The sequence below is a fragment of the Hippichthys cyanospilos genome, chromosome 9 (assembly GCF_059441005.1).
Source record: "Hippichthys cyanospilos isolate Australia breed blue-spotted pipefish chromosome 9, RoL_Hcya_1.0, whole genome shotgun sequence".
Taxonomy (NCBI): domain Eukaryota; kingdom Metazoa; phylum Chordata; class Actinopteri; order Syngnathiformes; family Syngnathidae; genus Hippichthys; species Hippichthys cyanospilos.
The window spans coordinates 13,324,851-13,352,049 of record NC_142377.1 but is presented as its reverse complement, the minus strand read 5'-3'; the positions used below and the strand labels follow the sequence as shown (position 1 = coordinate 13,352,049).

Genomic DNA, 27,199 nt, shown 5'->3' with positions numbered 1-27,199 from the left:
TCATAAGACAACAAGCATGAGTTGTGAGCACATACCAATAAGGAGTGGATGATCTGTAAGAGAAAAGAGCACCACAGCCTTGGTAAATTTGCACAAAAACCAGTAGATAGTACATAGATGGTAGAAAAGCAGCAGTTCTTTCATCCATAACTTTTTTACCTTGAAAATGTTGAGTGAGAGGAGTTTCCTGTTGCATGTGCATGATGAATCATCTCCAATTTGTTGTGGCGGGAATGCAATGAGTCAGGAGCTGTTTAAGTCTTCAAGCTGAGTTTGGGTCTGACGAGTACCCTTAAAAAAGTAGGTTGCAGGAAATTCACGAGTTATCAACAGCTGCCTCTGTAAACACATCCAGAGAAAGGAGTGATGACATCAACAAATCTGAGGTCCAGATGGGACAAGATGCAACTTCCGCAACATGTTACCAACTTACCATTGACTGTTATCCAATACAAAAGGTTTCAGTGCTCACATCAGCTTCACCTTCACCTTTAAAACCTTTTTGTAAAGGGCTTTTTCTTCCTATTTTCATCCATTTTGTTTTTGTAGCGTCACAACTATCGATCTAATCAACAAAACCTCTGAAATCAGATTCAATTGCCAATTCAGGGCGCTAAAACCAAATGAAAGTGATATTTTACTGTACAGTACCTGTTGCAAGCATTAAATTATATCTTTTAGGTCTATGAAACTGGTCTAGACTGCACATCTTATGGTTAAAAGAAAAAAAAAAAAGACGGGCGCACAAAATTGTCCTTGGATGTGATTGGGTGCGTCTCAATGTGCCATGCAATTGGCTGGCAACCAGTTCAGGGTGTACCCCGTCTAGACAGCTAGGATAGGCACCAACAAGCCAGCGACCGTAGTGAGGATAAGCAGCTATGGAAAATAGATGGATGGACTCTGTACGCTTTGACGATGACATCTGAAACAGGAGCTGTTCCTACTGATCACTTTTAACAAATCTTTTTAACAAAATCTTTTAACAAAACTCACTGTATTTCTCTGAGTACAAGTCGAGTATTTTTTTTACTTTTTCAACCCCCATATTAGAGCGTGACTTATATTGGCGTAACTTAAAACCGGACCAATTGGGTCCACATATCCATGCTTGAATAACATTGATTTGATTGTAAAATAAGTAATTTGTGTCATTTTTTTTCACGTGTCAGATCGTAACTTCCACACTCTGTTCTCACCACAGTTGTTACTTGGGTAAAAGAAAGCTTGGCAGAAAATCTCAAGTAAGAAGATCAGCAAATAATTTGACCATCCATGCTACCATGGATGTAACGAGCTTGTTTGAAAAAAATGACGAGGAAAAAGACCATGTCCAATAGTTACATCCATACATTGGAATAGGAGGAGCTATTTAGCATGTCAGATAGTGATGATGACTTTTAGACAAATTAATATTCAGCTGTGTCAAAAAATAAAGCATTCAAATCACTTTATTGTTGCAAGATCAATTTCAGTAGTTGGGTCTATGCGCATGCCTAGATTACTTCGCAGTCATCTTGTTTCCACCCCTCCGACACCATAACCGCAACAGTATGTTACTCGATATGCGATGTAGAAATGCCTCTAAAAGTAATTTCATCATTTTAATAACATACACTGAGTGTTTTAATTGGACAGCCATGATGTAGGTAACCACTAAAGCCAGGGACAGACTTATAATGCCGTTTTTGTAAAATTAATCCAAATTGCAGTAAAAAAAGTGTGTGTGTGTGTGTGTGTGTGTGTGTGTATGTGTGTGTGTGTGGGTGGGTGGGGTCGACTTATAAGCGAGGTAGACTTGTACTCAGAAAAATACAGTAAATGTGCGCCACGTGATTCTTACATCACTTTGTCTCACGAGCCAAAATTTACGGGGAGTTGTCTAAAATCTCAGTTTATATTTTACCAAAAAAGTTGATAATAAAATCAATCATAGAGGTTGATCATTCATAATTATTTGGAAATGTGTTATTTGGTCTTTTGTGTTCATATTTGCTTTTCACAAAAGCCATTCCCGCACTATGATATAAAACAACTTTTTATTAAAATACCAAGTCTTGAGACAACAGAAGAAATTCAGAATCAGCTGTGGCAATATATTGTTTTTACAAAATATTGGCATAAGACAGTTTGTAAACACAGCAAAAAAAAATATGCCATAAACCACAACTAACAGGAACTGTACGCATTTTGGTAAACTATTCAGTAAATAACTGCAGCTAAAAAATAAGCCTGACCTGTTTGCATGCTTTATCGTAAATTTTCTTTGTCTTTTCAGTAAAGAGAAATCGGTTAACGATCTGCAAAATTTTGATTAAATTTCATGATTAAACCCTTGGCAATATAAAAAAAATATATTAATCTTGTGAGTCTTCTCGTCTTGTGGGATTTGTGTCTCATCTTATTAGTATTATTAAATGACCGATATTGCATGACATGGATTAATAAATTTGAAAGATGATGAACACACATCTGGACAAATGAACAAAACCAAGAAAAATGGAGAACTAGGAGAGAAAAATAAGTTCTGAGGGAAGGATGAGGTGTTTTTCCAGATGATTGCAGATTTATATCACTAATCTCATTAATACTGATCGCTATTAAAATCTGTCAAAAACTACATCAAGGTGAATTATTCTATTCACTATCTTCAATTACTGACACAAGTACTGGCCTGTCCCTAATGACATCCCCTGCAGCAGAAATACTTCCAAACTCAAACTTGAAAAAAAAAAAAAAAAACACCCAAAGTGCAAAAATTAACTAGATTTCAGAAAGCTGACAATTGGGTCACAAGCTTCTCTTGGCACCAACGACAATAAACTAAACTCTATCTGCAATATAGAAAATAGCCGCTATTGTCAATTACATTCTCGTGTAGTTAGCCTGTGAGCTTGAACCTGAGATTCAATATCTTAGCACGGTCCAATGAAACCATAGATGATGAAAAAAAAATGAAAAAAAATCGCACCCATGTATTAAAACATGGATGTGGATGATGGACATGAATGAATTTTCTCACTGAGGCAATCCAAGAAAATTAAAAAAAAATGTAAGAGTGCAAAATGTGGCTGAAAAAAAAACGCTTTTTTTTTTTTGCTTCCACTGTATGACAGGCCTAACACAATGATACACATTTTTTTCCCCAGAATGTTTTATATGAAACAATGGAGAATCTTAAAATGAAACTTCAGAAGAAGAAACTAAGAAATAAAAAAGCAAAAGCCAAAACTGCACGCATCACGTCTCATGACAGTGCATGAAGAAACAAATGAAGACTACATCATGTGCCATAAAACAACATTTAATCTTCCATGATGCGCCACCAAGAGCAAAGTTCCCTTATTGTGTCCGTAGTTTTAGGCCAAGACTGGATCTTCAATCCGCCGAAAAATAGCACGAAAATTTTGTCCTCCGTTTCGCTGAACTTTCTTTCCCTCCTCTGTGCACACACCCAATCGAGATATTATGACATCATCGACCTGCACAATAAAAAAATTAATAAATTACCAGTGTGTGATTATATAGATAGATAGATAGATAGATAGATAGATAGATAGATAGATAGATAGATAGATAGATAGATAGATAGATAGATAGATAGATAGATAGATAGATAGATAGATAGATAGATAGATAGATAGATAGATAGATAGATAGATAGATAGATAGATAGATAGATAGATAGATATAGATAGATAGATATCCAGTCAATGCATTCTGTGAACCAAAGGAAAAATGTTTACGATCAATAAGATCAAATGTTTACCATAAATATATACAAATACATACAAAAAAAAATAAATATATACAATACGGTACACACTTTAACAATATACCTATAATATAATACATGTCTTAACATATTTACATTATATCTACTGCAATTATTATCGACACCAATTGAAATGCATTGGAGGGAACAAATGCTAATTTAAAATAAATTTTCAAATTAATCAGCTGATTAATTGGTAACGTATTTTTTCTCCCAAAAATCAGCATTAACTTAAAACAAATCCACATTGGTCGATTTATCATTTTGAAAGGCTGCACTACAGTAAACTTTAAATATTTACCAAAAGTTCTCACTTGATAAGTTAAACCCCTAAAGAAATTTGGAACACTGCACGCACAAAAAGTGTGACCTCCGTGGAGCAGACAGAAAACAAACACAGTTGTGTTTGTCCTGCAAACACAAAGTGCTCCACGTACCAGCTCCTCATTGGGGACCTGTGTAAACAATGGGTGATCCCTGAAGTGCTTCACCATCCAAAGGTGGACTTCCTCCACATCTGTGATAGTGTAAACCAGACCCTAAGAAGCAAAAACAGAATGGCCGGTAAAATTTAAAAAATAAACAGTATATTCACCTTAAATGTGAATGAATGTATCAAACATTTAATTCACTCACCCCAGGAAAGGTTTAGAACTGTTAGCTTAAACTGAAAGCATATCACAAAGCCCCAAATTGGAATCATACCGTTTTAATCTGATTTTACATTACTCTTTCAAATAAATGGCCTACAGATGACTTTTCACCGGAAATGTGCCCAGATATTACCCGTAAAAATACCAATTGTGAAGAAATAACTGGACATCCTTGTAAACCAAGCTTTTTAACAGCCACGCAGCAGAGAAAAAACAGACATAAAAACACCATAACTTCTCAGACTACACTATGAAACCCACCAGTTTAGAAAGAAATAACTACACGTTATAGAACACCAAACCTAACAGTCATAGCTTGTATATAAATTGCCACGATTAACTCATTCAATCCCTAAGACATATTTTTAAATATGAGATAATTTTACTCATGAGGGTAAGCATTCGATCCTAGGTATTTATTTATTCATACAAGTGGTGAGCTAAAGGAGTATCAGAAAATGGATGCACTGAATGAGTTCAGTAGTTTGGTTTGTAATGAGTGAACACATGCCTTTTAAACCATTCATCCAGCATTCTGTCACTTTTGCAAAACATCAATTTCATGATTTAGCTTCTTTTTAAATCTTCATTTTTTTAAATGTTGGATTCAAATTATTTAGATTTATATCCCAGTCCTAGGTTAAACTGACACGAACCTTTTAAAACAATTAATCAGTAAATAGGCAGTGAATGAGTTTACTTATTCGCTGCCAGCCCAGTAAAAATGCATCTTTGATCTTTAGCCGTCACTGGCAGTGAATGAGTTAAGCAATAAAGCGGAAAATCATACAAACAATATATGAATCCAAGTAAGGCGGTAAAAACTTTTTCAAGGTACTGTAGGTATATTTGGTGGCTTGCAACTTGGCCTAAATCCAAATGAGGGTTATGGAACCATGACAGAGTTCTGTGGTCCAGTGAGAACTATTCCACTTACTAAGATTGCTGTGTAAATTGCATCGAAAGGTTTCATCACATGTGCCGAGCAATGATCTTTGGCAGTATGATAAAAATAACCCAGAGACAACACAGAGGTTAATCCCCTATGTCGCTGCAGTTTACATTGGTGACAGCACAGATAGCTTTACGAGAACAAGGACTTCTTAGAAAACTCAGTCATGCCACACGTTACATATTGAATTGCACTTTACCTCACTTTTTTTTCCCCAGAGGAGCCAACATGGGAAAGACTGGACACATTTTTTTCAGCTCAGCTGTCTCAAAAGTCAATTGTGTTAGAATGCAAAAAAAAAAAAAAATCTTGTCCCTTGTTGGCTGTAAATCATTCTTTGTGGGGAGAACTGTATCATGTAAGTCAACTTCTATGACAGTCGTCCCACCTGCCAGCACAATTATGGCTGCTTGCCAAAAAGAGAAGGCCGTGCATGCACACACATGGCAAAGGAAAAATCAGAAAGCTTAATTTGGCACAAGGCCCTTCTCTGTTAACAGAAAAAAAAAAAAAAAAATATATATATATATATATATATATATATACACATATATATACACACACACACACACACACACACACACACACACACACACACACATTGGGCTGACATCTGCACAAACCGGGAGAAAACCTATATTATTATTTTTTTTTTTTTTATTAAACCAATGAAATTCAGCTTCACTTAGTGACTGTGCTTTGATTTGTGTTGTACATACCCCTATTCTCAGTGTGTAGGCATACTCTGCCAACAACGTTGGACTGATGATCCTCCATTTGTGTTTGGTCTTCTTAAAATGAGGGTCCGGGAAAAGGAAAAACATTTTACTGAGCTAAAAAGAAACAAAAACGGTTAGAAATTCCTCAATGAGCCCCGAGACAGAGCAACTTTGAATCACTCTGATCCACATACAGTTGTAGTTTCCATTTTTAAAACAATTACTTTGAAACAATATAACGCAACCTTCTGAACATGGCAGTCATGAGCTTTTTGATGTTGTTGATAGAGAGAAAGAAAGAGAGTGAGAATAATTAATTTCGGGTATGGATGGAAAGTTGTGAAGGTAATCATGGGGCCAAAAAAAAAAACAAGCTACAAAATAAATCAGTAAGACAGAAAAGTGTTCCCCCAATTGAGGAATAATAATAATAAAGTGTAATTTAAGCTTCTCTGAGCTTGCAAACGTCACTTCAATGCCCTCGGAAAAGAAGTGAGCCATGATTGGTCATTATGTGAGCCCAGAGCAATTGTGATGTCATTTTCAGTTGACAGCAAGTGGCAAAACGGTTGCCCTCTGAGGTGGAACAAAACAGCTGTATTTCGCTGCTTGATTTATATTCCACAAGCACAATACTAACTAGAAAACTCTGTTTAGAATATCCTTATCTTATTATTGCAAGGAAATGTTTGAATTGATTTTAATACCTTCTTTAATGTTTTCAAATATAGTCAGTTGAAATACCGTAGTTTAATTTACACAGAGGTGCCCTAAAATGGATTGTGCTCGATTTTAGAGGTTTTAATATACGTGGATAGCTTTTACAATCCAGCATATCAAACCCATGCCTTGTGACACGAATGGAAACAATCAGCTTTTTTACACACCTTTGAGAGGTGTGCAGCAGTCATGGACCAGGAGAGCAGACAAACATACCAGTAATTGACCACGCTACAGTTAAAATATATTTTACAGCCTAAAGTTTAAAAGTCACTCCTTATTATGGTGAGCTGTCAACACTTTCAAATCTGCCTGTGAGATCAAATAATCTGTCTTGTTATATAAACATAGCATTTATGACATCATGCCAAACTTGGCACTAGACCATCAAATGCTTTCAATCAAGTAGTGAAGAATTTCATACATACTGCAACAAGACTGGGGCAGGTGGTAACTAGTAATGCACACGTTTTTCCAAATTAAGTATGTTCTATTTTTGTTCAATTTTCTAGTCAATGCATTTTTTTTTTATCCTCAATAATCACTAGGGCCCAGCCAGTCTGGATTTCAGTCTGAATCCATCTATTTTCTATAGCTGCTTATCCTCACTAGGGTCACTGGCTAGTTTGTGCCAGCCATCTCTGGACAGCAGGTGGGGGGGGGGGGAACACCCTGAACAGGGCACACAGGAACAAAATAACAATCACATACCCAATCACGCCTAAGGACAAATTAGTGTCCAATTCACCTAACATGCATGTTTTTTGAATGTGAGAGGAAGCAGGCCTGCCTGGAGAGAACCCACACGGGCATGGGTAGAACATGCAAACTCCAAACAGGAAGGAAGCTGAAACTGACCTCGGGACTCTGAATTGTGAGGCGGACGTGCTAACCACTCTTCCACCATTCGCCTCAGTTGAATACATGTATTTAACACGTTTATACTTGATTTAAGTTGTACTATGTAGTATTTTTTAAACATACTGCCACTTTATGGTGTGTGTAAAGTTGAGACATTTAGGTGACTTTGTTACACAACTAAAACAAGCTAAAAAAAAGTTGTGCAGTAACATGTTAGATTTCTGTCAATGAATAGAGATCATCTTACATTTCAATAAATAATAATTCAGATGGGCACGTGACAATACCGCATGTCTTTACTGGACTGAGACCAACACTTCAAGTTGTCAGTACTAACAATTGTGATTGATATCAGTATTTTAAGGAAAGATCCAACAATGCACATATAGTACATGTACTGTATTTTCTTTAAAGTTATTTGTCATTGTTTTTCAGAATGTTTTATAGATCAAGAGTATCAATGGTTTTGGTACTTGATATTGGAATAGGGGCCTACTCATGAGTTGAGTTCTCATATTGGGATTGGTTTGAAAAAGAAAAAAATAAGTGGCATCAAATGTCCCTAATTCCAATTAAATTATTGTGGATAAGGAAAAAAAATCTACAGACCCCTGATCAATTTATAGTTTTGTTAATATTAACAAGACCAAGTTATGTAAAGCTCAATGCAACAAAAACATGAATTGTTTTAATTTTCAAGAGTATAATTAAATAACAACTGAATAATATTACATTGCTGCTGCTTTTTTTTTTTTTATACTCAGGCCTTTTGAGGTGAACATTTAATCCAACGCAACTATGACTGTGGTACAATACGTTCACTGTGTAATCTAACAGAAGAATTAACAAAGCATACATTAATGCTGCTAAATGGAAGAGATAAAAAAAAGTGTCTCGCACTGATATACTCTAAACTCAGCTGATGCTATACCTCCTACATCAATCACTCCATTGTTGTACAATCCTGGATTTTTTTCTCTTTCTTAAATCCCTTCGGTAATTCACTCCATATGTTAAACTTGAGGAATGTAATTATTTTGTTCAAAAGAGTACTCTTGAGAACATTATATTAGTTTTGCCTTTACTCAGTCAATGGCAAACCTGTAATTCATATTTATAGCACAAAATTATATGTGACTAGGAACAACTAAAATGAGTAACTAGTTTTCTTATGACAGCAGACGTTAAGATCTTACGGTGTAAAAAATGATATACAAACGCATTGACATGGAATGCATGTACATCCTACCTGTCCCTTCTTGAAGAAGTTGGGAAGATACTTCATGGCGTTGCTGCGAAGACAGGCAATGTTCTGGTAGCTTCCTGGATTGGTCTCACGCAAGGACTTGATACGATCCTGGACATAATCGGACACTTTGACCCGGATCTCCAGGCCCAGCATGAGTTTGTCTGGGAAAAGTGGAGCAAGCTCCACTGACAGATGATGCAGAGTCACAAATGCCCAAAGTTGTACCAAAACTACAGGTCTAAAAGATTACGACGCAATTACCTAAAAGTCCTCCATAGCCACAGCCAATGTCTGCAAACTCAACTTGTGGAGTTTCTTCCTGAGACTGATCCTCAGTAAAAAATTGTGGATACAGCTTTTGCCAGTCCATCTCCTCCGGACACACAGGACTGACAAGACGAGAATAAAAAGTGATTCCCCAGGAACAAAATTAGAATGAAAAACAAGAACACCGTTTCGTGGAAGACGCGAAATGTATGTTCTGTAAATGTTGAAAAGACGTGGACGTCACTTACTAATCAAACGAATGATGTGCCATCGGGTTTGAATGTGCTCGTTGTCTATAATAACGCTTCTGCGGCATTGATGAACTCATCCTGGCTTGAACACAGATGCCACCCCTGATAACGCTCAAGTTTTTTTTTTTAAATATATATGTATATGCTACTTCTAAAACGAGTATTCTTTCAGAACACAAACTCGTGTAAGGTTTGCGCTCGCACGCTGCATTCAAAACATGGGTCGCATATTTTTGACGTCATCGTCAAGCGACCAAACAATTTGTTTATTATTTTTATAAGTTTGTCACTACGGTATTCAAAATCTGGAAAGAATCTCGACAAACCGAAAAAACATTGAAATCCGTGGATGCCTATCCAAAGGTTCTCTTATTTGTTGCACTTTTTGACGCTAGTTTTCACTGGAAAAAAAATGTTTCACACAAAAATTGGTCTGAGCAGTGTACAAAAATACACACATAAAATACATTTTTACTATAGCTTGCAAAACAAACCTTTGTTGGACGTAGTTTTTGAACACTTCATATGCGTAGTGTACATTGTACAAATGCCTAGTTATCATCCCAGTGGTACATCGAGCTACAAGTTGAGTCACTTTAAATAACAGCATTTCATTTATACCTCGTTTACATGACTATTTGACGCAAGAATTTAGCCGTTCTTTCAATACGGATTTTTATTAAGATTTTTAAATACATCAACCTTTAGCCCTGCAAGTTCAAAGTTTCAATAGCTACAATGGAGTCAAAATACACACCTTCAGAAAAACAGCTGACGACCATGATTGGTCCTGACACTGAATGAATGACAGGAAAAAAAGAAAGAAAAAACAAAAGATACAATACAACCTTAAAAATATACTCGTTTATTTTTTTTTCAGCAACTCCAATATGACCAATCCTTTCACCCTTTGGCTACATAGACAAAGTATGTGCTTATGTGTGTTCTGTCTGGACGGAAGTTCTTGGCAGTGGCTAGGTTGCAACATCCGTTCATTTGTTTGCTTCTGACTGCTATACGGTGGTCACCCTCATGACAACTTCATGGTTGATGGTACGGGTGGGCCTTAGTTTGTTGAGGATGCTCAGAATAGTATTGCCAATATAGAGAATAATGCAAGACCTTGAACGTCGCCTTGGCTCCTGCACATTGTCGGGTACATCCACAGTGTTCCTTTCTTCACCACCAGCCCCTTTGCTGTCGGAACTGATTAAGTCTATCGTTTTCTCATAATCCAGCACTTTCCACTTCTGGTTCATTGTATGCCAGCGCCGAATAATCCTGTACACAGCCGGTCCTTCTTGGATTAGAAGTCCTGTGCATAAAAAACAAAGGGTAGGAACAAAGGAAGTTTAATAGTACTTTTTCAAATATGCATGTGAAATTCTTGATTCTTGCGGTGCCATGAGTATAAACAGCAACCCTGAGGTGAGGTTTCTTAAAGCAATAGAACAGACATTTAGCATTCGTTAATATCAAGGCACAAATCAATTACCAAGTGTAAATATTTTACAAATTGGTCTGGTTTATTCAATTCACACATTTATTATACAGTGTATGTGTGAAAAATGCTCATCAAAGTTTGCAGAGGCCTTTCTTCCTAACCATAACATGTATGGAAATGTATGAAGCCTGGAACGCAGCTACAATTATCAAGAATGAATAGCAAATGCCTTAAATTTCGATCAAACTGGTTCGGAATATGTTGCTTGAAGGGTGCAGTGTCGTACCTAGACAAACGAAGTCCATGAAGACATACATGCCATATAATATCTGAAAGATATAATCCTGACGCTGGAATTTGGCAAAGGGGCTGACAAATGACCACATAAGCCAACTAAAACTGGCCATGAGGAATAGAGAGCCCAAGATGATGGCTGAAATCTGTACCTTTTCAATCAAGTTCAGAGAAATGGATTGCCACTGCAGAAACAAACAAGACACATATAAAGGGGTCAGTATCACTTTAAACTAAGTCAGTGGTTCTGAAATGAGGGTACATGGATCTCTGCGAAAGCACTTCAGAGGGTAAATGAGCCTTCGACAGGGTTTCCAAATTAAATTTTATGCTTTTCAATACTGTAACAGCGACAGTGTATTTTCTTTTCAAATTAAGAGCAAATAAATAACATGAAGCACACCAATCATGGATGACTCAAGCCATTATGGTACCTGCAGTGGGTTCTTCATGCAAACGGAAAAGACCCGGTACTTGAACCGGCAAAGCTCACAACTCCAGGACCCCGTTTCCCCGATCCAGCGGACAAGGCAAACTTGGTGAGAGTAACGGACAGAGCCATCACAGCGACATGGGCTCAACAGATCTCCCTGAAGAACACAAAGTAAGATAATTCATGTTCTGCTCTAAATCCCCAAGAAGTGAAAAGGATCTGTTAAAATGATCAGCATTAATGCACGCTGATTGGTTGTGTTAAAATATTGACCATTATCTATAAATAAATGAATAGTGCAGAACTATATTTACAGTTGTCCTTACTTTAAGTGTGAGTTGGTGCGTGAATGGTTGTTCATCTCTGTGTGCCCTGCGATTGGCTGGCACCCAGTTCAGGGTGTCCCCCCACTTACTGCCCGAAGTCAGCTGGGATAGGCACCAGCAAGCCTGCTACCCTTGTGAGGATAAGCGGCAATATATATATTGGATTATATATACAAACATACAGTAATTATATTGTATAATTATTGTATTTTGTCGTCCAATTATATGCTAAGCGTGTGCTTCACTTTTAGATTTGGTTAAATATTCGTATTTTCCCTTATAATTTATGTTGTTTTTGTTTGTAGTGGTTGCATTATTACCAAGTGTTTCAATATTGCTACTGTGACACACCCACCACTCGAAGAGCGCTGTATAAAGAGGGATACATGTAAGTCTCGATGTCCAGTGGCACTATACTGCCCCTAACAGGTCAAATTTGTTAGTACATGCCACTTACTTTCGCATCAAGTACGAGATCTGAATTTTGAAATTTCTCAAGCATCACATTTCAATGCAAACTTGGAGCAAAACAGGGTGTGTATATCCTGCCTTGACTAATTTTTCATTCAAATTGTATTTAGTGATCCAATTTAGTTATTTAATGTCCAGTTGTAATTTAAATTTGCACAATTTTGTTCGATTCGGTCAAGTTTCACTTTCATTCTTATTCTTTTTTGGATGTTTTGGCACGGTGTGGATAATTAATTCTACATGGGACACTTGTGATACACTGACATACATTGGGCAACATCCTAAAAAATGACATACTGCACCGCTACAATTTAAATTAACTTATTGATCCCTCAAGCTTGTGCTTTGATATGATAGCCAGCAAAGCCTGGTAGCTTTGATTATCAAATCAAGCAAACCGCCCTCTAAAGCAATGGTTCTCAAATGGGGGTATGTGTACCCCTGGGGATATGCGACGGCACTTCATGGGGTATATGAAATTTTAACCGGGTTTCTGCAGCTATCAGAACATTTCTTTTTTTTTAATGTTTGACAGCAACAGTGGAATCTATTGCTAAAATGTGTGTCAGTGATTCATTTGCAAAACACTGTGTTCATTAGAGGTTTTACAGGATAAGCATTGTCATTAGTGACACGATTTTCAGGCAGATGAGCCAGGGATAAACAGATGTTGCTCCATATCCTGGAGTTCCTGAATAAAATACATCTAGAGAAACCGTAAGAAGTTCCAAAGCTTCATATATTTAGATACAGATGGTATACCACGTTGTCTTTTTCAAAAAATCTAAATTGTTATGCAGATAATGAGGTACTTGGTGGGAAAATACTTTTTTGCGTATGAAAAAGATTGAGAACCACTGTTTTAAAGGGAATTTCATTTTTCAGCTGCTGCTGTATGCTCTGATTTACAGGCGCATGTTCATTATCTTGTTTCATTCTCTTTCAAGTTTACTTCAGTGACTGGAAAATCGGCCTGTTCGACTGAACAGAAAGATGTGGTCAAAGGAAGCCACGACTTAAAAGATGCATGCATGACATCGGGTGAGTACAGATTCATTGTACCTTGTGCCATCTAGTTGTTCCACGATATGCAAAGTTTGTATTGCATTGCGTCGCATTGAAATGTACCTTGTCTGGACCCTGAAAGCAGATGCGGCACTGCGGGGTACGCATTCCACTTTCTGCAAGACTGTGGAAGGATAGAGCATCCTCCTGCAGGTGCTTAGCTCTATCATCCTTCTCCTTCCTCTCCTCCTTCTCCTCTTCCTCTCCCCCTCCCTGGCGAAAGCGGGCGAGTGGCAGCCAAGAACAGCCTCCGAGGACACCCGTCATAATGGAGCCCGTGTCGGTCCTCTGCTCCTGCTTTATTCGGAGCACAACACCGTTAGTCAGCTATCATTCTCTTGAGGGCACGCTATCCAATAGCGAACGGCTATTGACAGATTAAGCTGAGCAGCCAGTAAAGGAGGACCCCTTTTTTGAGCGCATTCTTCACTTAGTAAAAAAATATGACTATACTGTATATCCGTTTTTAGCCGAATTCACTAAATGCACAAATTAGCCTCATCTATCCCAAACTGTCCTCCCCCCTTTTTGTCAGTGTATGAGTATGATAATAAACCATGTTTACAAACTAACTCTCTTCAAGAGATCGTCCCGACGCCACTAATCGTAATAAGCAAAAGTGTCAAAAACAGGTTGGTCATCTTTCAATCACCTTCTTCTGTCGGTAATTATCTTGTCATAACGTGGACATGAACGATGGCAATTTTGCTGAATTGTGACAAAGATGACGCGTGTGTTGATCATCTTTTTTCCGGTGACATAAATGACTTCACGAAGAGCAATCGCATCTCTATCAGTGCAGTACGCAAACAGAGGCAAATGAGTAGTCGTAATGATTGAGGATTTTGTTTTGTGTATGTGGGCTGATCTATCTGCACTGGGGTAAAAAAATGACTTGTTAAATTTCATTTGGTTTTCTTTCGTGATGTAAAAAAAAATTAAACATGAATATTTTCAGAATGAAACTGTGTACTGCAATTTAATTGGAAAACAGTCAAATATTCCAGGTAGTGAATAAATACAATGATCCTTATAACCACTATATCCCCGTTAAATTCTGATATTTGAAGTTCACCCATGAACAGGTCAGCTTTGGGAAAAACCTTTAGGAAAAAAATGATCTGTTAAGTTGTTTTATACCTGTAGTTGATCGGATGTTTTATAGTGGGAAGGAGCGACTCCTGCAGGACTCAACTTGCATCGGGTGGTTCTTAAAAATTCAGTTGACGTTTTCTGAAGAGCGCATATTAAGTGTTAATGCTGTTGTGGTACTAAATACAGCTGACAGTATTCTTAGGGTCAATTGATGCGACTCCTCATTCCTCTTAAATTCAGCGCACTGAAGGAGTGCAGTCAACGTTCTTTGGAAATGCAAGAAAATCACTATCAGTGGATGATATAATGTTGGTCGCTAAAAAATGGCCACTTGGAGACCACCGTCAAGCCCAAGCATTTTTATGTAAGGATGCAATACCACATTTTACAGACTGTCACCAGAACGAGTACTCAACGGGAGTTTCCACCAATACCAAAACCAACTACAGAGTGCCAAGTACCTATGTCACTAAAATAAAAATATTCCAATATAATTTTTTCCCTGAAATTTCATGTTACTTACAGCAATGTTCAATTCTTCCAATATGTAGGCTACACTCAAAAATAATTTATATTTATTTTAATCATTTATATAGAGCATATTTATATAGAATGTTTCAGTAAATACATTTTACTTCCACACTTCTCACAGTGTACTTTAGTGATCATAAAACTGCTCCAACAGTATGGCCAATACAAGTACTGTACATGTATCGGCTGTCATGGCGATGACTGATAATCAAATAAGGCCAGGTATCGACCTGGTACCAATATTATGTACCGGTACCCACCTATACTCATTTGTATGTGACATTAAAAAAAAATGCAAAAGAGAGGCCCTGGATGAACAGACGGCACAGTTGCCAAACCTGACCAGACAAACAGTTGAAATAACCAATCAGCAAACAGTGTGCATGCCGTCATTAAAGCTTCACATGGAAGTCGAGTAAATTCAACATGGCTAGTCGGAGAGCCCGTAGTGAATGAGTGTGAATGTCACTGCTGCGGTAAAAATGTGATGATTCATGGTGTTATAAGTGTTACAATGTTTGGTCATTTAACTCTTGAGCGCAACAGTGACTGAGACAAATTACCGTCTCTCCCACACACCACCAATGCCGAAAAGTGATGTTGCTCACAAAGAATGTCACAGTAAATAAAATAATTTGATTGCAATGATAGTTTTGAACTGGGCCAAACAGCAGTCAATGAGAGTCCTTCCAGACCAACAATATTTCTCTCAAGAAAGTGAGTGTCAATACTAAGAACTGGACATTCTTTGTAAATGGTTAAAGCCAAAATGCTGGTCACAGCAGCTGCAAAGAGGCCTGGAGCAACATTAAAGTAGCTGTAGAAATTTTTTTGCAAGTACAGGCTGTGTTCAACACGTGATGACATGGACAAAGGTAAAGTTGCAGCTTTTTCTTACAAAGACAAAAACTCAAAGACTGCCCAATTATGAAAACATTTGGTTCAAAAACACCAAGAGAAAAACAATCAAATCAGCATCACGCTTCAGGGGTGCTTTTACTTATCAATCCAGTTGAAAATGATTACTTCATACTGTCGTGCTTTGTTCTTTGTGACTGATTCGTCAAATAGCTTTTGACGCCTCACATGATGACATTCAGTGCAGCGCCATCATATTTATGAAATCTGTAGTTCGATTTCGCCCCTCCAGAAAGCCAGAGGCGGTCCTCCCAGGCTCACAGAACCACTGTTACATACGTAACTGTCATTTTATTGTTTTGTTTTCTTGTTGTGAGAATCTGAGGAAGTTGAAGCTGGAGTCAGCACTTGTCTCCTAGGCACTGGACTATTTAACTCCTAGACCTCAGTACATGCAGCTCCAAACCTGTGTTTCTAAGACTGTCCAGTGTAGTACAGGGACCCCACAAGGAACTGTTCTGTCACCCTTTTTGTTTACCCCGTACACATCGGATTTCCAACGTAACTCAAACTCCCGTTTTCTTCAGAAATTGTCTGATGACTCAGCTGTGATGGGTTGCGTAAGGGAGGCTATGTGGGACAGGACACAAATAGGGAATTTACCACCTGGAGAAACCTTAACCACCTGTGGCTGAACATCTCAAAGACCAAAGAAATGGTCTTTGATTTCAGGTGGAAGAGGCCCGAACCTGATCCCGTCCTGATCCTTTAATGTCTGCGAACCATTGCTGTGCTCTTTTTATGAGACTGTTGTGGCCAGCGCACTGTTTTAAAGGGTTATGTGCTGGGGGGTGGGCGCTCGCACTCCACACAGAAACACACTCAATAAACTGATAAAAAAGGAGGGCACTGCCATTAGCATCATTTAGGATTTTGTAGAGTACGCCTGAAAGATGTTCTGCTGCTGTAACACCTCAATTTTCTGCAAAGGAGGGATCTATCTATCTATCTATCTATCTATCTATCTATCTATCTATCTATCTATCTATCTATCTATACAGTAGACTTTAAAAAAAAAAAAAAAAAAATATATATATATATATATATATATATATATATATATATATATATATATATATATATTTTTTTTTTTTTTTTTTTTTTTTTTTTTATTTGTACATTACATCAAGGTTCTTTCCCGCTGTACCGTCAGTCTTAAGTGGTCCTAATGCTCCATCCCCTTTGGAAATAAAGGAAAGTAAGGGGAAATAAATGCAAAGTAAATAGGCAGTGAATGTAAGGATTAAAAAATAGAACTTCAAATGTTTCAAGTGCAGTATTTATTAGAGCGACTGCTAAGGTTAAGAATATTCTGAGATAAGGCTGTATACATATTAACTGGATAGTATATACTGTCAACACACTCGTTTCCGTGTATTAACTGTAGGTATACTTGTTAACACAAGTACCCTGCTGAGCAAGAGTACCCCTAAAATAATACATATCTTCCAAGTCTTGAGTTTTGTGAAAAATAATCTGTAGTCTCCACTTTGTTGATTGGCACTCTTATTGTTAACACTCAATTATTAGTACTGCATGATCTCTGCTACCACGTAAATACTCTTTGGTGCGTTAATTAATCAATAAATAAGTACGGAGTCTATAAATTTATTACAAAGTATTCTGCACTAATTTTCTTAACAGGCGTCTGACAACATCCATATTTAAAATCCGGAAAGGACATTTTGATGTCACTTTTGACACTCTATTGGATGAGTGAACAATATTAATTATAATACAAATATGCTTGCCAGTTTCCTTATCGCGGTGCATGCCAATGAGCACTGCTTCTATGTAGCACCGCCTCCGAGCGGATTTTCTTGAAGCAACAGGAAGCGACAACCCCCCGAAAAGAGTGCAGACTGCGAGGAAAAAGAAAGGGTGGGAGCGGAGGTCCAACTCCTATCGATTGATTTGTCTTTTCTCGATCGAGATCCCTGGGCCGGCTGCAAGACTAGACCTGGCCGCCCCTGAGCCCTTGTGTGTCGGGGTAAACTTCGACGTGGCACAGCATCGAAAAGCATGTACGCCTCATAAAGTTCGAAAAGAAGCGGACCCGGTTCTGGAGAGAGACCAAGGTACGATAGTGTGAAGCAAAAGTGTGTGACAAATATCTTTGCTTTTTCCCCTCGTGTGGGTAACAGCTTGGCCCCTAGTCGTTTATGTAAAGCCGCACGTGCAAGTTTGTTCAGTTCTCTTTCTTTTGGAGTGTGCCTCGTCAGAGAAGGTGAAGGTGTGGATGCAAACGTTTTTTTTGGGTCACTTTTTTAGTGTTAACTTATAATTAACAAAAGACGACGCCGCACCACGTGTTGCGCTTCCCCCCGTTCTGGCCTGGTTCTTTCACTGCCTCCGCCCACCGGTCTCCTGTGTCCAGATGGCTTAGATAACTAACAATGTTGCAGAGAAACACATAAATGTATGTTTTAACCGTCAAACAGTCCCACGATAAAGTTAGCTTTAAGGGATGAATGAGTGGGCTCCGTGTTCAGGTGAATGACCTCAGTGTTAGCAGACATCAATGTTGTCTCCAGCTGTTTTCCCTGCTGGCGTTATTGAATAATCAAATGTTATATGCTGCCTTGAACACATTGGACTAAAATCACAAGGCGACATCATGTGATCCGCCTCTAAGGTTCAGGGTCCGAAATTCAAAATTGTGTCGCGTTTTAATTTTGTCACTATGCATTAGTTCAAGTAATCTTGTGTCCTCAACATGCATGCCAGTTTCGATGCAAGGCCAAAATCGGTGGTTCTGTAAGTGACCAAACAAAGTACAAAGCTCTTCAAATACCACCGCCGTGACCAATATTATTATACAGTAGAAAATAATGCATACGCCATGAATGTTCAAAGTATGGCCCAGGGGCAGACTGCGGCCTGCCATTCATTTTTCAGCGGCCCTTGGAATATATAATTATTGACATTTGGAAAGGCCCACAAAGCTATTGAAATGTGAAAAAGAAAATTAAAGCAGACTTCGCATAGTTCCATTTTTCTCAAAAGAAAGTTTGGACACCAAAGTGTTCACCAAAAAACACGGCAATTGCTTTTACTCAATAAGTATTTCAAGTTATACAATAATTTGCAATCCACTGTAACAGTATACAGTCTTGAGTGTTCACACAGCACTTAAATATGTAGAATAAAATATAAATAGCTGGCTATGATTTACGCGTACTTAATCTACTGTAAATATTTGAACGTTTAATCCACTGTAACATAATGCACAATTTAGCAGTGTATTTAGTGATTTAGAACAACTGGTCGTTGTCTTTACCCTTCTTATTGCTCAATGTCGGTTGGGAAATGCTACAGATCAACCATGACGCGAAATGAGGACAAGCACTATAGAAAATGGATGGCAGAGGTCGTGTGGTCATTTGTCTTGACTTCATAATGATTGCCACAAGAACAAACTTGCAGTAAAAGACATTTGCTGTGCATCAGCTCATATAATAGCCATCAAACACAGGAGATTCTAGGCAGTGCCTTTCCTAGACTCCCGAGCACCGCCAGGTAACCTCATTGACTCCCCAAGAATTTGTATAAGCACACGTATATTATATTTATTAACTCATTCAATGCCAGGGATGTAATCTCACTTTTTTTTTTAAGAGTTCAGACATTCAATCCCAGATACTTAAGTGTCAAATTTAATGAAAAAATGAAAATGCGTCCCTGGCATTGAATGAGTTCAAAAACAAAACAACTAAATGCTTCATCCTTTAGCAGTGTCGCTCAACCTTTTTTCTCGAGAACTCTTTGGAAATTAAAAGATTAAAAACACGTTGTGTAATTGGGGTTAGAGATGTGTGCACATACAAAATATTATAAACATGAAGTGTCCTTTTGGGAAATCGTCAAGATCTGCTGAAGAAGTTATTTACTTAATTTGAAATAACATTTTGAAGTGATAGACAGGCGATACTCGTTGGCATATAATGTCTTGGGTCAGACCGTTCTGATATGGGCTGTAGGGTTATTCTTTGCCCACCCACCCAATATTTTTTACCACATACACGGGTTGTGAAAATTATTAATCACTCGCACACTTTAAGTTGTAAAGCTGGCTGGAGTTTTAGCCTGCATTATTGCTGGTGAGGTTTTGCTATTGATCCGAAAGTAAAAATGCGATGATTGGATACGACAACAAAATGACAATTCTTGTCGTATACAGCAGGCATGCGTTTATTGAACTTCTGATCTTTTTCTTATGAGGCAACCTTGCAAAAGCGAAGTTACATTCCGACATGCTGTGAACAAGTTGGACCGCCATTTCACAGCATTAATATTTTGGAAACCGACGAGAGGGACGCACTACAAAAGGCAGTTGATTCATTGCCTGAAGTGTTTGGCTTTGTAAGTGCTTCTCTTCATTTGTCGCTGCACTTCAATCACTCTCCCCTGCAGACACAATCCACGCTGCGGCCCATTTCTCCGCCTTGAACAAGCTCTGACCCAGCAGGGCTTAGAGGCACCATCAAAGTCACACACACCTCTTGACAGCATTAGTTTAACCAAAGAAATTAGGCCTCTCGGGTAATAATTGATCTACAGAACAGCCCCTTTTCACAAACAAAAAAAGTGATGAGACGGCACAAAAGCCTAAATGTTTGGCATTTAAATTAGAAATGTCAAGAGATGTAACAATTAATAAAGTTCTGTAATTCATTGAAGTCTGAAAAAAACTTACCTTTCTTTTAGATTAATATATGACAAAAAAGTGGCTTAAATAATGTATTTTCTTTAATGGATGCATTGTATTTGAGCCTAGTCCCAAGTGCGAACCTTTAGTTTCAACCATCAGTTTTAAAAAAAAGTTTTTTTTCTTTTTTAAATCACTGAAAAATGTTAACATTGATTAAAAAAAAAACATCGTCTGTCCTGTCTGTCGCAGAATTGCTTAAACGCAACTCTCACTCCATTTTCACTTTTTCTTTTGCTCCTAAACTTGCAGGTTATGCCAAACACAATGACAGCCAATCAGTGTTCATTACAGGAATGACCTTTTTTTTTTCCAACCCTCAACTCAAGTACAATAGGACAGATGCATAAAAACGAATCTCAAAACATCAAGTTTGATAAAGAAATAGATTAACGCTGCTAATCTGTGTTTATTTAAGAAGAATAGAAGAATTTGCTCTCTGTGGTCATCTCTGCTTGTTCTTGTATTCTATTCCAAGATCATGTAATACAATCTGTATTTCTTTCTCAGTGTGAAACCGGTCATGGCCCACGGCACCAGCGTCCAGTATGAGCGAGTGGCAGAGATAGGCGGCGGAGCTTACGGGACCGTATATAAGGCCCGTGATACGGAGAGTGGTAGGTTTGTGGCTCTAAAAAGCGTGCGGGTCCAGACAGACCATAATGGCCTCCCCATCTCCACGGTCAGAGAGGTGGCTCTGTTAAAACGACTGGAACAGTTTGACCACCCCAATGTGGTCAGGTAAGATAGTGAGTGGCGGTGCACTCAGCCTGTTTTGTGTGGTTTCTTGTCAGCGCAGCCTCAGAGATCCTCACTCTTCTTTTGACTCTTCCAGGCTTATGGACGTGTGCGCTACCCAGAGGTCGGAGCAGGAGACTAAAGTCACTTTAGTCTTTGAACATGTAGAGCAAGATCTCAAGACGTATTTAGAGAAAGCGCCTGCTCCTGGGTTGGCCCCTGAATGCATCAAAGTAAGTACAGCAATTTTAATCATGAGAAATTGTTGGATCTAAACTCATTGACCAACAGAACAAATTTTGACATTTATAGTTCAGGTTTGAGAGATAATGTTGGAGAGATAACAAATTTTTGATAAGTTACAGATTGTTGTAACTCCGTCGGATGCACTGGTATTGGTGCTGAACCTTTTCAAATTGCCGCAAAACTTTCATTGAAGTTCCTTCAAGTACCCCCAGGGGTACTAGTACTCCAATTTGAGAACCACTGCCCTACACTATGAACAATTGTGTCATTTGTGTGTGCTTAGACAGATATCAAACTATTTGTCAAAAAGAGATGTTTGAATGCTTCAAGGAGTTTATTGACTAAAAACATACACAAACAGAATTTCATGTATATTAAAGCCTACATGGCTTGCTTTTGCAATGCTGTGCTAGCTTAATGCTAACACTTGTTGAAAAACACTGAGCAGGCTAACGATTAACATCCATGCAACAGTATAATGCTTGAAATAGTGAAAATTCAAACACAAACATTGAAACAACATGCACAGAATGATGGTATAACATTTCACATGGGCATATATTGTTTCTATTCTGTTAAGAATATGTACCATTGATCTTTCTGTTACTACCTGCAATTGTCGTTTTATGGGAGTGGGTATCATTAGCTTCTTCAACTAGGACTTTGTGGTGTCTGGTGACATGTATCTGCTTGTTTTTGTGCAGGACTTGATGAAACAGCTGCTGTGCGGTCTGGCATTCCTACACTCAAACCGTGTGATGCACAGGGACCTGAAACCGGAGAATATTTTGGTAACCAGCCAGGGTCAGGTGAAGCTGGCTGACTTCGGACTGGCGCGCATGTACAGCTGCCACATGGCCCTGACTCCTGTGGTAAGAACCATTGTGAATTTTATGCATTTATATATTTTTCATGTATTTAGTTACACATTAGCTGGATGTTAAAGGAACATGTTTATAAATATATATATTGTGGCACACTTTCAATTGAGAAATAGAATACTTTCTTGCTGAGAATGCAAACAAAATAATGCTTTGTTTATTTTTTTTATTCTTGGTCAAAAACCCATTGGTATTTTTGTCCTTTTTCCATTTTAAGGGCTCAATCCCCCAAATTTCTTTGCAACAATATGTTGTAAACGCCCTCAACTATTTTAATGTGGTCATCTGATTAATATTGCAATTGTGGAACATGATCAAACATAAAAATCTACCCATATTTATAAATCTCAGGGGGTGGTCACTTTTTGTCACCTGGAAATGACATTGCTGTTGCACTGTGATGTCATTTTGAAGTGCCAGCATGTGGCAAAATGGCCGCCCCCTTAGATTGCTATAAGCGGGTGGGTTTTACTGCTTGATTCCTATTCCACAAACACAATATCAATCATAAAGCTACATTTACAGTAGTAACGTTGCATAGAACATAACGAAATATATTTTTAGGGTTGACTTCCCCTTTAACTCCAAATAAGAACTTGGCCAAGAGAATTTGGGGGCTAGCATTTTTTTTACTATTTTGAAAGCAGAATTAGAAAAATAAGTCATTTCAGATTTATATATTACATCTAAATCAAGGTTTACTAGTCCATTATCTTAGCTCTGTGTAGCTAAATTTGAATCAACTATACTGAAAACATAGATTTTTGCATTATTTTAGTCATAGTCATTATATGTGGATCTGTGGACCATGTCAATGAAGTTAAACCTTTTTTGTTTGAATGTGAGCACCCAAGCTGTCAAAGCTGATTTGAACAAACAATGTTGACATGGTCGTTGACTTTGGCCGCATGGATCTCTGTAAGGTGGTGACACTGTGGTATCGGCCCCCTGAGGTTTTGCTGCAGTCGACTTACGCTACACCTGTGGACATCTGGAGCTCCGGCTGCATCTTTGCTGAAATGTTCAAACGCAAGTGAGTCAGCAGAAATACTAATCGAATTAAAAGACTCTGCTTCTGACGTCACTATAACGAGAGTCACTCTGCTAGAAGGGTAAAAATTGGATTTTTAATTTGTATGTAGAATGTGGGGTTTTATCATGGAAAAAGTTGTTTAAGAACACCTTATTTTATGGTGTAGTGCGGTTGTACACTGTATGTCACGTTCGTTCAAAATTGAGCTGAAGTAAAGGCTGACTTTGTCACACGGGTGCAAGCGTACCTAATAAGTTGACCTAATGATTAAGTGTCTCCTAATTGAACATTCAGCTCATTTGCATTGTGAAATAAGTTCTCATTTTTTAACTGTCATAATGACCCTACTATTGGAAGTTCTATTCACAATCTGAAAACCCAGGAAGCAATTCCAAATCTCATACTTAAACTGCTATTTCTGTTAGACCCTTATTCTGTGGAGAATCCGAAGTGGACCAGCTCGGAAAAATTTTTGAGTGAGTCACACATTCATGAAGAGTTACCTCACCTGATTATTCTCATTTCTCATAAATTGGATGTGTCATTGCAGAGTGATTGGTCTTCCACCTGAGGAGGAGTGGCCTACTGGTGTTACACTTTCAAGAAAACACTTCCCCCCTTTCACGGCTTGCCCAATAACTGACTTTGTTCCAGAGATAAATGAGCAGGGGGCACAACTGCTGCTGGTAAGATGTCCATGAGTTGGAAGTGAAATGACGGCATATGAGGATGTTAAGACAACCGCAAGCTGAGACGTCGTCCTGACTGGGGAAATAAAAATAAACAGGATTGCGCCATGTTGCCATGGAAATGTTATTTTACAAATTCAACAAAGTGTTTCCAAAAGATCCCCTGAAATGTGACAGGTGGCATTATAACCATTGAACACTATCATGTGAAAAATGACTCAGAAGATTTATGTTTCAATCAATATTCCCAGAATAGGAGGACATTTTAGCTTCAAAATTCTTGAAAAGTAAACCTTCACTTTTCAGATTTTCTGCTACATATACAACAGTAATAGATAGTTAACTATAGTAAGTAAATACAGTATATATTTGTATAATACCGGTAAGTGTTGCAAAACTGCTAATATTAGCTTTTCTTCAGGAGTAGAAACTATCTGTTTAGCTAGCTGTTACTGCTGACCAAGAGGACAAACTTACATATGTACTTACAAAAGAAAAAAAAAAAAAAAGTCTCATTCTTAGTCTTATGCATAACAGTGTTGCATGAGGGAGAGTGAGACATTCAAGTAAAGCTAACTTGCATGAAAAACAGGACATGCCTTTGCTCCACCCGTTTTTTTGAAAAACGTTAATGACGTTAAGTCCAGCGTATCATGTTAATCTGCTTTCTTCTTCTACCATGCTAATAAGGTTATGGTAGTTGGGTTGCATGCATATTGTGGGATACACAATCCGTTAATAATAATTATTATGTGAAATGTTTGTTAAAACAAATGCTCCTACAGTTGCAAGAAACGTCAATGAAACAAATTATACCAACAAAAAATGCATTTTCATTCCATTTGAACTGTTTCATTTGAGATTCAATTCATTGCAGGGTGTGGGACAGGAACAAATGTAATTTTGGAGGGTACACCAGTATTTTTAAAACTGTTTTCAAACATTCGTTTCTCTTATCTTTTTTTTTTTTTTTTAGATTTTGTATCAGGGCAAGTCAGTTTATTCTGAAACTGCATGATTTAGTGTTTTGCGTGTGGATTATTTAGAATTTGATTGGTGGGATGTAAAATGTTCTCCAATTCGTGAATGAACCATTCATTGATGTATTGCAATGGTATTTCTTTAGAAAGCATAATGCCACTCTCCAAAAAAATAGGTATTTTGTTTTTTGCCCTTGAAAACCTCCGTATTATGCGTATGGGTGCATGTGATGATTCATTTATTTATTTTTTTTGCCCTCGAAAAGTGATGTAGTAAAAGTTATCCAAAACAACAACCTTGATCGGACAACTTGACCCTGATCATTCTTTTTACCAAGAGCTGCAAATCTCTTTCGGTTGCCTGGCAACTGGCCTCATCCAGGATGAAAGCAAAACATCCTGTAAAATGGCAGCTATCAATGTTTACAAAGCGGATTCTAAATCATATTTTAAAGCTGATGGTCAGCTTGTTTAAGGCTCACCTTTTCACATCATTCTCAGCAAGACGGCGAATAAGCAAGCGGCACTTTCCTAATATCTCACTCTTCTTTCTTCCAGGAAATGTTAACCTTTGACCCATGTGAAAGAATATCCGCCCTGAATGCACTAGATCATCCGTATTTTCGCAATGAGGAGATATTGACTGAGACAAAAAGCTGAGCCGCTGCAATAAAACGCAGCAACAAGAGAGGTAACAGCCCAGCTTTGGCCACAAGATTCACACTCAAGAAGTGCCTCCTGTGCCCCGGGATTTTTTTTTTTTTTTTTAACTCTACTATCGGAAACAAAAGGAATCATATTGAAGAAAAAAAAATCTATGTATCACTGCCAGGTTTTTCCAAAATGTAAATGTCACACTTATTGATGTTAACATGGCATGACTTAATTGTTTGTGTTGTGGCTGTCCCTCAGCATTTAGTTAAAGGCTCCTCAAAATGACAGAATTGACATCATGGTCGTGAGCATGTCTTGAATCAATTGAAATACACAACTGAACATCAATCACACTCAAAAAGTCATTTTGGAGAAATGTTTGGCATTTTTGGATGACGGAAGAGGTGGATTTCATTTAGATTCCAGTATTGTTGTTTTGTTTGAAAACCCTCTAAAATCAGCCTGCACTGCAACCGTAAAGGAATAAAAGAAAACACTTTAAATCACCAAACAACTCTATGACTGAAAAGCTTCATTTTGTGTCAATGTTAAAGACTGTCTCAACCTTACTGTTTTTGTTTTGTTTTTGTTTTCAAAGTACAACTGCAGAAAAAATGTTTCCAAAACTATCCCCTGTTCATACCATCAGTCACGCCCACACGGGGGTGACATAGCACAAACAAATGTCTGTGTGTGGACCAAACTTGGCTTGTATAAGTCGAAGTGAGCAAAGACTGCAATAGATAGGAAATGGGCCTTAGCAATTGAAAAGGTCACAGCAATAAACAAATCAACTCAAGTCCCACTATCCAATTATGTGCCAAAGAGGCCTCCTTCTCCCGTACCTGCACTAAAAAGTGAACCAGAAGAATCTGCACAAATAATAATACTACCTGCTAACTCACGATTGTGAATCTGTGATGTTCCAAATTTTAACTCTTAAAATGCCTGTGTCATGTTTTTAGTTTTTTTTTCTTTTACATCCCCTTAAAAAATATCTCAGAATACAGGTAACATCTGCACGAATTGACTACATGCAGAGTCAAACAAGTCGTCCAATTCAACCCCTGAAATTATGTTATCAATATATAAGGTGCCTCTATCCCACTTGCAACAGTCATAGTTGCGTTGTTTATTTTGTTTTTGTTTTTTTTAATTGCGTTAATAAACGTTTTAATCTCTAACTTTATGCTTGCTGTCTGTTGAGTAGATCCATTTTATGCATCAGGTTTCTTGTTCCTCGGTG

General features: G+C 37.9%; 3 protein-coding genes across 4 annotated transcripts; 1 reads left to right on the top strand and 2 right to left on the bottom strand.

Annotated features, from left to right (window-relative positions):
- Window positions 1-3,288: 3,288 nt before the first annotated feature.
- mettl1 (methyltransferase 1, tRNA methylguanosine) lies at window positions 3,289-9,659 on the bottom strand. Its single transcript, XM_088423626.1, has 6 exons — window positions 9,445-9,659; window positions 9,191-9,318; window positions 8,930-9,114; window positions 6,100-6,213; window positions 4,213-4,314; window positions 3,289-3,482 (listed from the first exon to the last, which is right to left on the bottom strand). Exons 1-6 carry the CDS (start codon window positions 9,522-9,524, stop codon window positions 3,360-3,362), a joined length of 732 nt encoding a protein of 243 aa, XP_088279752.1. The 5' UTR covers window positions 9,525-9,659; the 3' UTR covers window positions 3,289-3,359.
- A 572-nt stretch (window positions 9,660-10,231) lies between these two features.
- Window positions 10,232-14,259, bottom strand: LOC148418960 (E3 ubiquitin-protein ligase MARCHF9-like). Its single transcript, XM_088423843.1, has 5 exons — window positions 14,133-14,259; window positions 13,544-13,777; window positions 11,620-11,775; window positions 11,178-11,370; window positions 10,232-10,762 (listed from the first exon to the last, which is right to left on the bottom strand). Exons 2-5 carry the CDS (start codon window positions 13,745-13,747, stop codon window positions 10,461-10,463), a joined length of 855 nt encoding a protein of 284 aa, XP_088279969.1. The 5' UTR covers window positions 13,748-13,777; window positions 14,133-14,259; the 3' UTR covers window positions 10,232-10,460.
- A 3,582-nt stretch (window positions 14,260-17,841) lies between these two features.
- cdk4 (cyclin dependent kinase 4) lies at window positions 17,842-27,137 on the top strand. Of its 2 annotated transcripts, XM_088424047.1 has the most exons (9): window positions 17,842-18,102; window positions 20,246-20,386; window positions 21,243-21,473; window positions 21,568-21,703; window positions 22,421-22,588; window positions 23,521-23,630; window positions 24,056-24,106; window positions 24,181-24,316; window positions 25,858-27,137. In XM_088424047.1, exons 3-9 carry the CDS (start codon window positions 21,256-21,258, stop codon window positions 25,957-25,959), a joined length of 921 nt encoding a protein of 306 aa, XP_088280173.1. In that variant the 5' UTR covers window positions 17,842-18,102; window positions 20,246-20,386; window positions 21,243-21,255; the 3' UTR covers window positions 25,960-27,137. The 2 variants fall into 2 exon arrangements, with proteins under 2 accessions (XP_088280173.1, XP_088280174.1); XM_088424048.1 differs by lacking the exon at window positions 20,246-20,386.
- The last annotated feature ends 62 nt before the right edge of the window (window positions 27,138-27,199 follow it).

Excerpts from the sequence above, each read along its gene's own strand:
- mettl1 (XM_088423626.1), bottom strand. The coding sequence starts at position 9,524 with ATGAGTTCATCAATGCCGCAGAAGCGTTATTATAGACAACGAGCACAT. Across the intron at positions 6,214-8,929 it reads ACTTCTTCAAGAAGGGACAG|CTCAGTAAAATGTTTTTCCT; the intron begins GTAGGATGTACA and ends GTTTCTTTTTAG. Across the intron at positions 4,315-6,099 it reads CCTACACACTGAGAATAGGG|GGTCTGGTTTACACTATCAC; the intron begins GTATGTACAACA and ends TTTGCTTCTTAG.
- LOC148418960 (XM_088423843.1), bottom strand. The coding sequence starts at position 13,747 with ATGACGGGTGTCCTCGGAGGCTGTTCTTGGCTGCCACTCGCCCGCTTT. Across the intron at positions 11,371-11,619 it reads GCATGAAGAACCCACTGCAG|TGGCAATCCATTTCTCTGAA; the intron begins GTACCATAATGG and ends TTGTTTCTGCAG. Across the intron at positions 10,763-11,177 it reads CATGGACTTCGTTTGTCTAG|GACTTCTAATCCAAGAAGGA; the intron begins GTACGACACTGC and ends TTTTATGCACAG.
- cdk4 (XM_088424048.1), top strand. The coding sequence starts at position 21,256 with ATGGCCCACGGCACCAGCGTCCAGTATGAGCGAGTGGCAGAGATAGGC. Across the intron at positions 21,704-22,420 it reads TGGCCCCTGAATGCATCAAA|GACTTGATGAAACAGCTGCT; the intron begins GTAAGTACAGCA and ends GTTTTTGTGCAG. Across the intron at positions 22,589-23,520 it reads ACATGGCCCTGACTCCTGTG|GTGGTGACACTGTGGTATCG; the intron begins GTAAGAACCATT and ends GATCTCTGTAAG.